The sequence below is a fragment of the Phacochoerus africanus genome, chromosome 11 (assembly GCF_016906955.1).
Source record: "Phacochoerus africanus isolate WHEZ1 chromosome 11, ROS_Pafr_v1, whole genome shotgun sequence".
Lineage (NCBI taxonomy): Eukaryota > Metazoa > Chordata > Mammalia > Artiodactyla > Suidae > Phacochoerus > Phacochoerus africanus.
Genome location: NC_062554.1, coordinates 50,431,843 through 50,444,452, shown reverse-complemented (window position 1 = coordinate 50,444,452; position 12,610 = coordinate 50,431,843). Strand labels below are relative to the sequence as shown.

Sequence of the window (12,610 nt, the reverse complement as noted above, 5' to 3'; positions counted from 1 at the left end):
AAATTTTTCCTCCCACACCCTCTTCTCTGAATTACAAGACCCTGAAAACATTTCATTTCACACTATTTTTTACACAAAGTCTGCCTTCAAAGAAACATTTGCTCATACCTTCTAGTTCTTAAAAGAAAACTTAAATGAAGTAGACAGAAAGTGTACTAGAAAGAGTAGTAGACCTGAAATCAGGAGAATGAGCATCTACTCTAGACTTTTACATAAAGCTGTGTGACTTTGACTAAATCATTAACCTCTCTGACTTTCAGTGTTCTTGCCATATAATAAACCTGTATTGAAAACCAAATGTTTTACTTCTAGAGAGGAAGATGAAATTTCTGAGGTAAATGTGAAAGGAGCTTGTAAATGCATCATATTCACAGCATGCAAGTGGGATGTGTTTGAGGAGAGTCTTTATGGAACCTGCTATAACTGAGAGACACAGGCATTGAAAGGAGTCATATTCCTGACAAGTGCAGGGAGAAGGAGACGTGGAGAGACAGCTTATCTCAATCACGCTTCCAATGGCGCGAGAGGCATTTAATAAACCCCCCAAAGCACAAGATATTACTTTATTGATCATTCAAAATCAATGACTTTAAGAAGTCAAACATGTTACTTTACTAATCATTAGCAGAACCATTTGTCTTTTTCAAGTGAAAAAAAGGAAAATACATAATGATAATTTAAAAATAAACAGACATGAGCTTAATTCTTAAGGTGTTTCTATTTTTTTTTGTCTTTTTGCCTTTTCTAGGACTGCTCCCGCAGCATATGGGGGTTCCCAGGCTAAGGGTCGAATCACCTGTAGCCTCGGGTCTACAGCAGAGCCATAGCAACAGCAACAAGGGATCCGAGCCGGGTCTGCAACCTACACCACAGCTCACAGCAACACCGTATCCTTAACCCACTGAGCAAGGGCAGGGATGGAACCCGCAACCTCATGGTAACTAGTCAGATTCATTAACCACTGCGTCACGACGGGAACTCCGTAAGGTGTTTCTAAATAAGAAACAAGATGGAAAACAGAGATTAAAAAAGAGACCAACTCTAAAAAATTGTAAACAGCTAGAGAAAGGCTCAAACTTCCTTCACCAAGGGAAGAAAGAAATAAGGGAAGAAGACTGCCACTAAAAATATTATCAATAAACACATTGAATCTCCTACCCACTGACGACACCCACAGACACAGATTCTAATCAAAACCGGAATCTTCTCCTCAGGGTTTTTCGCAGAGCAAATTTAACATCTTTGTTCCGCAAACTGTAGATTAAGGGATTCATCATGGGAACCACATTGGTATAAAAGACAGAAGAGATTTTCCCCTTTTCCATAGACCCAGAAGATGATGGTCGGAGGTACATAATTGCCCCTGATCCAAAGAACAGAGAAACTGCAATTATGTGGGAACTGCAGGTGCTGAAGGCTTTGGACCTGCTCTCCATGGAGCTGATGCGAAGGATGTTGGAGAGGATGAGCCCATAAGACACAAAGATGGTGAGACTGGGCACAATGATGTTGATGCCTCCCACAATGAAGACTATCATTTCATTGACATAGGTACTTGTGCAGGAGAGCTGGAGCAGAGGAAGGATGTCACAGAAGTAGTGGTTGATGGTATTTGCATCACAGAAGGTCAGTCTCAGCATGCATCCAGTGTGAGCCATGGCACCAGAAAATGCCATCAAGTAGCAAGCAAGCATAAGGCTGGAACACACTTTAGGGGACATGGCAATGTTATACAACAGGGGGTTACAGATGGCCACATAGCGATCATATGCCATTAATGTCAGCACATAGCATTCAGAAAGAATTAAAAAACAGAAAAAGAAGAGCTGAGTCATGCACCCCAGGTAAGAGAAAACATTCTTCTCTGATAAGAAATGTGTGAGCATTTCTGGTGTAAACACTGAAGAATAGCAGAGATCTATGAAGGACAAGTTGAGGAGGAAAAAGTACATGGGGGTGTGCAGGTGGGAATTCAGCCCAATTACTGTGATCAAGCCAAAATTTCCCAGCACAGTGACCGTATACATTACTAGGAACAGCAGGAACAAAGGACGTTGGAGAGCTGGATGGTCCGTTAAGCCCACCAGAATGAAGTCAGTCACAAATGAACCATTTCCAGGAGCCATTCTTCTCTAAGAGGATCTGGGGACACAGGAGAAAAGGGTTACATGAGAGATCAACTCAGCGCTTCTCACAACAGCTCCCCCTGCAAGAGGGCGTATAGACTGGGCATGGCTGAGACTAGCCCAGCCTGGACCCAAAGAGTCTGCCTCCATCAGTATCATGATTGGGAATGGCATGGACTTCCACATATTCAAGTCTTGATAAGCTCAAGAAAACAAAGAGCATCACAGACTTAGCCCACAGAGGGAAGGCAGTGCTGCAATATGCAAACACGGCTGCTGGGCAAAACTAAGGGGTAAGAGAGATGGACAGACCAGGACAGAAAGTCTTTCTCTCACCTCACCAAAGCCCCTCTCCTCACCAGGAAAACTGTAGGCAGAGACCCCAGCTGCCTGGGGCTGGCCTCTAATGCAGATTAGACCTGCTGGGGTGAGAACCAAGAACAGTGCCTCTAACCAAAACCAAGGGACCAAAAGCTCAGAGAGGTTAAGCTGCTGCCCCATATAGGAGATTAAGAGTATGCCCATGGAATGATTTTGTGACTGAGATACTGTACTTTCTGAGCCTCCTCATCTCAGAATACCCTCTGACCTTCCTCAAAAACATTCTCCCAACAGTGGCACTTGAATCTCAGGACTGCACAAAGTGGGAAAGAAACGGGCAGATCTCACATCCCTGGTCTTCCATCTCAAAACCGGAAGGATGGTAATATCAGCAGTATTCAGAAACTCACCGTCCTTAAGTCAGCAAGCTTCAAGGCATCTTACCCTTGCTGTTTGCCCTGTGGTCCTGAAAGGCAGTTCCAGCTTCAGGGGCAGAGGCTCCTTTGATTCTAAGAGGATGCAACCCACACTTCGTTTCGGATATGCCCTGGAATCTTTCTGAACTACACATATTACTGTCAGATTAGGACTTTGAGTCTTCTCAAGCAGCAAGGAAAAATAAATCGCATTGTGACCAGCTTTGCCACTTGATAAGACACAGAAGACTGAATGTGCATTTAAGGACCGAGCACAATTGAATGGACTCAGGGTAGAAGCTTGCTCAGCCTCTCCCCCAGGCACTAGAGTCTACGTGTTTAAGAGAAGTAAGGGGATTATATTTACACCATGCACCATCATCTCTCTTTAGTTCCTTAGGGACTCAATCTTGTAATCCATCTTACAGGTGACCCCAGGGACTCTACATTCCCAAGGCAGAGGCAAAAATTAACTCTCATCTTCCTATTTTCTTTATATTGTAAGGAAATCTAGTGCTTTGGTGCTTTCGCAGTGTCTTCCAGTGTCCTAAATGGAAAATTTCCACAGTCTGCCTATTGGCTTCTTAAAAGTACAACTTTAAATTGCGCCAAGACTCTAGAAACTCAGTTTTTGTCCCTCATCCGTTATGTCAGAAAAATAATAAATGAGGTCCCGTCAGGGCACAGCAGAAACAAATCCAAGTAGGAACTATGCGGTTGAGGGTTCAATCCCTGGCCTCACTCAGTGGGTTAAGGATAAAGCGTTGCTGTGAGCTGTGGTGTAGGTCTCAGACATGGCTCAGATCTGGCTTTGCTGTGGTTGTGGTGTAGGCTGGCAGCTGTAGCTCCAAATAGTCCCCTAGCCTGGGAACCTCCATATGCCATGGAGGCGGCACCAAAAATACAAAAGACAAAAAAAAATATATTAAAAAAAATAGAAAAATAATTTACCTTTTTGTCCCTTTTACAGTTATTACATTGAAACACCTTTGGGAATATCTAGATGATAGTCCAGTTGCGTCTTAAATATCATATCTCCTTAAGTGAGGTCATCGAGTCCTTCTCATTACAGAAAAGAGGGGGGCTGTAGAGTTGGACTGTATGGCTTTGAATCCTAACCCCATGCTCACTAACAGGGGCATGGTCCTTGAACTCTCCATGCCTCCGATTCATAATTTCTAAAAGAGTGATGAGAACAATAGCATCTCTTTCATTGGGTTGCCTTTATGAGTAAATGAAAAACAGTACACAAAACTGTTAGAACAGGACTTGGCACATGGTACACAGTCAGCCAATGTCAGTTCTCAGCAGGATTTATCTTCTCAAAACTTCCAAGAGGTCTTCTGTCCTAAAACTTATGACTCTCCTTAATTCCTAGGATCCCTTATAAACTGTTAAGTTCTATAAAGACAAACATCTCTTACTACTTCCTTTGTGGTGCTATGCATACTACACAGCACAGAGGAGGCACGCCATACGTAATTCTGTCAACTCGACTGTTCTCTGTTGAAAACCTTCAGAACAGTTTTCACATCTCTCATGTACTAAGCGTTAGTCTGCAGCCACACTGACCTCCATCCTTTGCCCTCAGGCACCATACAATCTCAGGTCCTTTTTAGGTGTTAACTGAACTATACTGCAATATAAACATATGTAACTGACTCTGCAATTTTTTTTTTTTTTTTTGCTTTTTAGGGCGACACCCATGGCATATGGAGGTTCCCAGGCCAAGAGTCGAATCTCAGCCACAGCTGCTGTGGCTTATACCACAGCTACAGCAGCAGAGGATGCAAGCCACGTCTGCCACCACTGCACAGCCCACAACCACACTGGGTCCTCAACCCACTGAGCGAGGCCAGGGATCGAACCCACAACCTCACGGGTCCCAGTCGCTTTTGTTTCTGCTGTGCCACAACGGGAACTCCAACTCCGCAATTTTTAATTTCTTATTTCTTTAATTTTTTTCGCCTTGCCTACCGCATCTGGAAGTTTCTCGGCCCTCATTGCCTCTCCTTTCTAAAGGCAACAGTTTGTGTCTACTAACCCCAAACTCAGTCCATCCCGTTCCCTCTTCATAAGGTACTTAAAGGTCAAAGCGCTATGATATACATTCCATGTTATCCATCGGAAGCTAACGTACTATTGTACATCACCTATATTCCAGTTGAAAAATGCCTGAAGAAGGTCTTTTAGGAGAGACTTCATGGAGAAAGTGAGAGAAAACACACTTATGTAATAGGGAATGAGACTTAGCTCCCCTTTCCTAGAGCATAAAGTTAAATAGGTAAGGTTGTACATCGACTACAAATATACATGATGCGCTTGTTCATTGACTTTCCTCCACCCACAGGCACTGGCGGAAATTCTTCACTGAATACGGTAAAAGGATTCTCTCTGCCTTGGACTGGTCTGGAATATGTTGAACCTATTACTCAATCTTGCTGATTTCCACCGTGGGAGCTGATCTGTCTAGGAGGGCTGATTCCATACATTTGGATTGTTATTTTCAATCTTGGCTTATGGATTAGTTTGATGTTTAGTTTAAGTAAAATGTCACCATTGTTTTGTAACCTTAATTGATTGCGAAACTCAGCAAAAATACACATGTGAACGCCTAGAAAACCCACACGTCGGAGTTCCCATTGTGGCTCAGTGGTTAGGGAATCCGACTAGGAACGATGAGGTTGTGGGTTTGCTCCCTGGCCTCCATCAGTGGGTTAAGGATCCGGCTGTGGTGCAGGTCACAGATGTGGTTCGGATTCCATGTTGCTGTAGCTCTGCTGTAGCCTGGCGGCTACAGTTCATATTCGACCCCTAGCCTAGGAACCTCCATACGCCAAGGGTGCAGCCCTAAAAAGACCAAAAAAAAAAAAAAAATCGAAGACACATGCTTCCAAAATTTATTATCAAATGGACAGCTATGAATAACCAGGTAGATAGATAAATAGATAACTACCAGCACACCAGAGTCCTATCTATGCCTCACTTAATGCTAGCTTCATCCAGTCTGCCATTCTCCTTCCTGACTCTACTGCCATCCCTCTCTGGCTTTTCCTTCTTGGCTTCATCACCAAAGGAGGACCTCAAGGTCATGTGATCAGCACAGAGAGGATGTGCAAAGGGCACACCACAGCCCTGGAATTATGTCCATCATGTCTAGAACTCAGTCACCTGCTACGTCTCACTGCGAGAATGTCTCTCTGGGAAATGTATGTTATGCAAGAAGAGGGGAACAGCGAGCAGAATGCGCTAATCATACCAGTGCTTGTCAATATCACTGACGTGAAGGTTCAAAAAGGTCTTGAAAGGAAGAACTTACTGCTGACTCTGGCACTGAGCAAGCGCCTGTGAATAACAATGCCTGTTGGCAGACCACCCTGAATATTCTAAATTAAGCAATACCTATCAATGAAATGTGAAGGATCCGCTACAGATATTTTTCTTAATTTCTAATGTTTGCACCTATTTTTGTATCCAGAAGCATTTCATGCAGTAAAACCACTGTCCATGTTTCACTGGTACATTCAGTATAAGTTTTTTAAACCTGCTATTTAGAATCTGAATACCCAAGTCCTGATCTCTGCTCTACCACTTATAAACTGTAATTTAGTTCTCTTTTTCTTTTTAATATTTGTAAACTGATAGCTGAGCAGAGTGACTTTACTTTCTCCTGTTTGATATTAAGTTGACTGTGTTCCTTCCTTTACCACCTCGTGGTTCCCTTCCCTTTCCTAAAGCAATAGTGCACAACTTTAGTTATTTTTGCTTCAAAAATTTGAAAGAAAAAGTTCATGAATATTATTTTTGCAAGACACCTGTTTATCCCTTTGTTCAAATGTAAATGTTCCTTTATGCTTTTGAAATAAATATACATTCGTAAAAAAAAAATTTTAAAAACACCCTGTAATTTAGAAAAAGCCATGAACTTCTATGAGATTTAGTTTCATTGTCTGTGGAATGGTAACCAGGATCCCCTTGCTTAAGCTCCTCAAGTTCTCTCCTGAGGAACACATAGCCTGGCAGAGGCGATAGGACTGGGAAAAGGCAACACCACCTCTAAGAGCCATCAGAACACCCTGTACATTCTCTACATTAATATCTGACGTGGGTCTATTACATTTTCCGTCACAGAGAGACTTAAAGAGCCCAGGGGATTCCATCTGCCTCCCACTCACCCAGGAAAGGGGGAATCCTGCCTCAGAATGGAAAGCTGACCAACACTGAGTGAACCTTTAATGTGTAAAGGTAAATGGTTTGGACAACAAACCCCACATATAAAGCAACTGCTTCATCTGGTGCCAGGCTGAATATCAGTGAAATGTCCCTGTTCTTGAAAGAAAAATCAGCTGTATCAGACTTGGGAAGAATATTGTCTGTCCTCAATATGGACTTCAATTCATCATAATCAAATTTCAGGAACAATTTTGAGTACATAAGACTGACATGAAAGTGTCCATGGGTAGCACGCAACTCCACTACACTCTAATGACAAAAACTACCTGTATGACTTTCTCTCAGTTCAGACATCCACCCCAATGCACACATCATCAAATATGGGCACAAAATGGGAGTGTTGTTTGCTGCTCTAGTTGTTACCTAATTCAATGGATGACCACTTCAACAACCATTCCCTCTTGCTGGATTCAACAGCATTTCCTGCTTAGCCTTGGCCCTCAGGCACTGGAGCCAGGAGCCAAGGACCTGAATGTGTCTGCAAAGATTAAAGGTGGGTTGTGTGCCATGCAGCTGATGATAGGCAGTAACCCCATAAAATACAAGACTTGAAGACACTCCTGTGTGTGTGTGTCAGGAATCAATACAAAGTGGAATGTACACTGGGTTGAAGTAAAGTGGGGGGTCAGGAATGAAAGGGATATAGAAATCAGAACCGCTGTTACTTCCAGTTTTCCTCAGGTCTTAACCACAGGGCACTCTCTTCCTGTTCCAAAAGAATGAAATCTAATTTTAAAGAATGAGATTTATCTGAGATCGAAAGGGTTTCATTTGTATCTTGAATCGTGTTAATTAAAAGATGAATGGTCAACTGTAACCCACTCTTTGAGCCATCTTAAGTACTATAAACTATATAACAGATTGAACACACTCGATGCCACCTACAAAGCTTCCCAAAGTGTTTGCCCGTTGAGGTACACTTGTCTTTCAATATGGAAAACAACGTGATCAGAAGAGACAGTGACTAAAAGAAGAACAAAATGAAAAAAGCTGACAAAGACCACTCATTTCGTTTCTTTTTTGTCTTTTTGTCGATTCAATGGCCGCACCCGAAGCATATGGAGATGCCCAGGCTAGGGGTCTAATCAGAGCTGTAGCTGCCTGCCTATGCCAGAGCCACAGCAACGCAGGAACCGAGCCCTGTCTGCGACCTACACCATGGCTCACAGCAACACTGGATCCTTAACCACTGAGCAAGGCCAGGGATCAAACCTGCAACCTCATGGTTCCTAGTCAGATTCGTTAACCACTGTGCCACAATGGGAACTCCTCAATTATTTCATATAAGTGAACTCGTTAGGTGAAAATCAAGCATATTAATATTGGCTCAGGGGATGGGATGTGTGTCTAAAACCCTAAGCCGGAATTCCCATCGGGCGCAGCAGAAACAAATCTGACGAGGAACCTTCAGTCTGCAGGTTCAATACCTGGCCTCGCTCAGTGGGTTAAGGATCTGGCATTGCAGTGAGCTATGGTGCAGGTCACAGATGCGGCCTGGATCTGGCATTGCTGTGGCTCCTGTTTAGGTGGGCAGCAACAGCTCCAATTAGACCCCTACCCTGGGAACATCCATATGCCGGAAGTGGAGCCCTAAAAAGACAAAAGACACATAAATAAATAAATAAAGCTGCAAGTCAAGCATTTAGCAATGAGCATCTAAAAACAAACAAGAGGGTCAACAATCCGGCTAGGATAAATTTCACAATACCTAAAGAGCTAACAGAGATTTAAAAAGTGAACTATGGGAGTTCCCGTCGTGGCGCAGTGGTTAACGAATCCGACTAGGAACCATGAGGTTGCGGGTTCGATCCCTGGCCTTGCTCAGCGGGTTAAAGGATCCGGCGTTGCCGTGAGCTGTGGTGCAGGTTGCAGACTCGGCTTGGATCCCGAGTTGCTGTGGCTGTGGTGTAGGCAGGCAGCTGCAGCTCTGATACGACCCCTAGCCTAGGAACCTCCATATGCTGCAGGAGCAGCCCAAGAAATGGCAAAAAGACAAAAAATAAAATAAAATAAATAAAAAAGTAAACTATGGGATGTTATGGTAGTGATATTAGAACATGTTTAAATTCTTTCTTCACATCATGTTAAGGATTTTCAAGTGGGTGGTCATCTCTTTGCCTATCTTCTCAAAAGAAAAATAAACCAACATACTTTTCTAAAAAAGGCATTGTAAAAATGAACTTATTCACCATATATGCTTTCAAATTAACATTGCCCTCTCAAGTGCAAGTTGAGCATTTGGTAGTTTAAAAACTCCATTTGTGACATACTGTAAATTAACTATATTTTAATTCTTTAAAATTCTCAATGAGGAGTTCCCGTCATGGCACAGTGGTTAACGAATCAAACTAGGAACCATGAGGTTGCGGATTCGGTCCCTGCCCTTGCTCAGTGGGTTAACGATTTGGCGTTGCCGTGAGCTGTGGTGTAGGTTGCAGACGCGGCTCGGATCCTGCGTTGCTGTGGCTCTGGCGTAGGCCGGTGGCTACAGCTCCGATTCAACCCCTAGCCTGGGAATCTCCATATGCCGCGGGAGCGGCCCAAGAAATAGCAACAACAACAACAACAACAACAGACAAAAGACAAAAGACAAAAAAATAAATAAATAAAAATAATAAAATTCTCCATGAGAGTAGCATACAGAAACCAACAAAACAGGACGAATTTTTGTTTGTTTCCAGATCCACTGGTTTTGGCCATTTAACTCTAAGAACGGGATAACGTCAGTTTTCTTCTATCCTGAGAAATCCTGTGACATGCATAAGATTTCTAAATTCTCCAGAAAGAAGAAGAGGGGCACAGAAGCGATTATTTTTTCTCATCTCTTTACTTTGTATTCATTCTTTTTAAATTGAGTTTCAACTACCAACCACTAGTTTATTTCCTTAAGAGGTTCTCCAGTCTCTACCTAGTTCTCCACAAATTGGTCTTCATTCCCCAAACTGCTGCTAATATGGGATCATTGCATATAATGAGGGTTAATCAAGGCCTTATGAACAGTGGAAGATAATGACAATACTCTCCTGAACACAATACAAATTCAGAAGGAAATGCACTTTCTAAATCTCACTGTTCATCCCCGAGGGACCTCTTATGTACTGACTGTGTCTCTTTGCATGGTGGGCTAGGACATGCTCATGGGAAATTTTTCCTCCCACACCCTCTTCTCTGAATTACAAGACCCTGAAAACATTTCATTTCACACTATTTTTTACACAAAGTCTGCCTTCAAAGAAAAGTTTGCTCATACCTTCTAGTTCTTAAAAGAAAACTTAAATGAAGTAGACAGAAAGTGTACTAGAAAGAGTAGTAGACCTGAAATCAGGAGAATGAGCATCTACTCTAGACTTTTACATAAAGCTGTGTGACTTTGACTAAATCATTAACCTCTCTGACTTTCAGTGTTCTTGCCATATAATAAACCTGTATTGAAAACCAAATGTTTTACTTCTAATGTAGAGAGGAATATGAAATTTCTGAGGTACATATGAAAGGAGCTTGTAAATGCATCATATTCACAGCTTGCAAGTGGGGTGTGTTTGATAATAGTCTCTATGGAACCTGCTATAACTGAGAGACACAGGCATTGAAAGGAGTCATATTCCTGACAAGTGCAGGGAGAAGGAGACGTGGAGAGACAGCTTATCTCAGTCACGCTTCCAATGGCGCGAGAGGCATTTAATAAACCCCCCAAAAGCACAAGATATTACTTTATTGATCATTCAAAATCAATGACTTTAAGAAGTCAAACATGTTACTTTACTAATCATTAGCAGAACCATTTGTCTTTTTTCAAGTGAAAAAAAGGAAAATACATAATGATAATTTAAAAATAAACAGACATGAGCTTAATTCTTAAGGTGTTTCTATTTTTTTTTGTCTTTTTGTCTTTTTGCCTATTCTAGGACTGCTCCCGCAGCATATGGAGGTTCCCAGGCTAGGGGTCGAATCGGACCTGTAGCCTCGGGTCTACGCCAGAGCCACAGCAACAGCAACAAGGGATCCGAGCCGGGTCTGCAACCTACACCACAGCTCACAGCAACACCGTATCCTTAACCCACTGAGCAAGGGCAGGGATGGAACCCGCAACCTCATGGTAACTAGTCAGATTCGTTAACCACTGCGTCACGACGGGAACTCCGTAAGGTGTTTCTAAATAAGAAACAAGATGGAAAACAGAGATTAAAAAAGAGACCAACTCTAAAAAATTGTAAACAGCTAGAGAAAGGCTCAAACTTCCTTCACCAAGGGAAGAAAGAAATAAGGGAAGAAGACTGCCACTAAAAATATTATCAATAAACACATTGAATCTCCTACCCACTGACGACACCCACAGACACAGATTCTAATCAAAACCGGAATCTTCTCCTCAGGGTTTTTCGCAGAGCAAATTTAACATCTTTGTTCCGCAAACTGTAGATTAAGGGATTCATCATGGGAACCACATTGGTATAAAAGACAGAAGAGATTTTCCCCTTATCCATAGACCCAGAAGATGATGGTTGGAGGTACATAATTGTCCCCGATCCAAAGAAGAGAGAAATTGCAATTATGTGGGAACTGCAGGTGCTGAAGGCTTTGGACCTGCTCTCCATGGAGCTGATGCGAAGGATGTTGAAGAGGATGAGGCCATAAGACACAAAGATGGTGAGACTGGGCACAATGATGTTGATGCATGACACAATGAAGAGTACCATTTCATTGATGTAGGTACTTGTGCAGGAGAGCTGGAGCACAGGGAGGATGTCACAGAAGTAATGGTTGATGGTGTCTGCATCACAGAAGGTCAGTCTCAGCATGCATCCAGTGTGAGCCATGGCACCAGAAAATGCCATCAAGTAGCAAGCAAGCATAAGGCTGGAACACACTTTAGGGGACATGGCAATGTTATACAACAGGGGGTTACAGATGGCCACATAGCGATCATACGCCATCGCAGTCAGCACATAGCATTCAGAAATACCAAAAAAACAGAAAAAGAAGAGCTGAGTCATGCACCCCAGGTAAGAGATAATCTTCTTCTCTGATAAGAAATGTGTGAGCATTTCTGGTGTAAACACTGAAGAATAGCAGAGATCTATGAAGGACAAGTTGAAGAGGAAAAAGTACATGGGGGTGTGCAGGTGGGAATTCAGCCCAATTACTGTGATCAAGCCAAAATTTCCCAGCACAGTGGCCATATACATTACTAGGAACAGCAGGAACAAAGGAAGTTGGAGAGCTGGATGGTCCGTTAAGCCCACCAGAATGAAGTCAGTCACAAATGAACCATTTCCAGGAGCCATTCTTCTCTAAGAGGATCTGGGGACACAGGAGAAAAGGGTTACATGAGAGATCAACTCAGCTCTCCTCACAACAGCTCCCCCTGCAAGAGGGCGAATAGACTGGGCATGGCTGAGACTAGCCCAGCCAGGACCCTCAGCATCTGCCTCCAACATTATCATGACTGGGAATGGCAAGGACTTCCATATATTCAAGTCTTGATAAGCTCAAGTAAACAAAGAGCATCACAGA

At 42.8% G+C, this 12,610-nt stretch overlaps 2 protein-coding genes across 2 annotated transcripts; both read right to left on the bottom strand.

Annotated features, from left to right (window-relative positions):
* Positions 1–1,190: 1,190 nt before the first annotated feature.
* On the bottom strand, positions 1,191–2,126 carry LOC125111136 (olfactory receptor 8B3-like). Its single transcript, XM_047752966.1, has one exon. It carries the CDS (start codon positions 2,124–2,126, stop codon positions 1,191–1,193), a length of 936 nt encoding a protein of 311 aa, XP_047608922.1.
* A 9,319-nt stretch (positions 2,127–11,445) lies between these two features.
* Positions 11,446–12,381, bottom strand: LOC125111135 (olfactory receptor 8B3-like). Its single transcript, XM_047752965.1, has one exon. The coding sequence runs from the start codon at positions 12,379–12,381 to the stop codon at positions 11,446–11,448; it is 936 nt and encodes a 311-aa protein (XP_047608921.1).
* Positions 12,382–12,610: the final 229 nt, after the last annotated feature.

Excerpts from the sequence above, each read along its gene's own strand:
- LOC125111136 (XM_047752966.1), bottom strand. The coding sequence starts at position 2,126 with ATGGCTCCTGGAAATGGTTCATTTGTGACTGACTTCATTCTGGTGGGC.
- LOC125111135 (XM_047752965.1), bottom strand. The coding sequence starts at position 12,381 with ATGGCTCCTGGAAATGGTTCATTTGTGACTGACTTCATTCTGGTGGGC.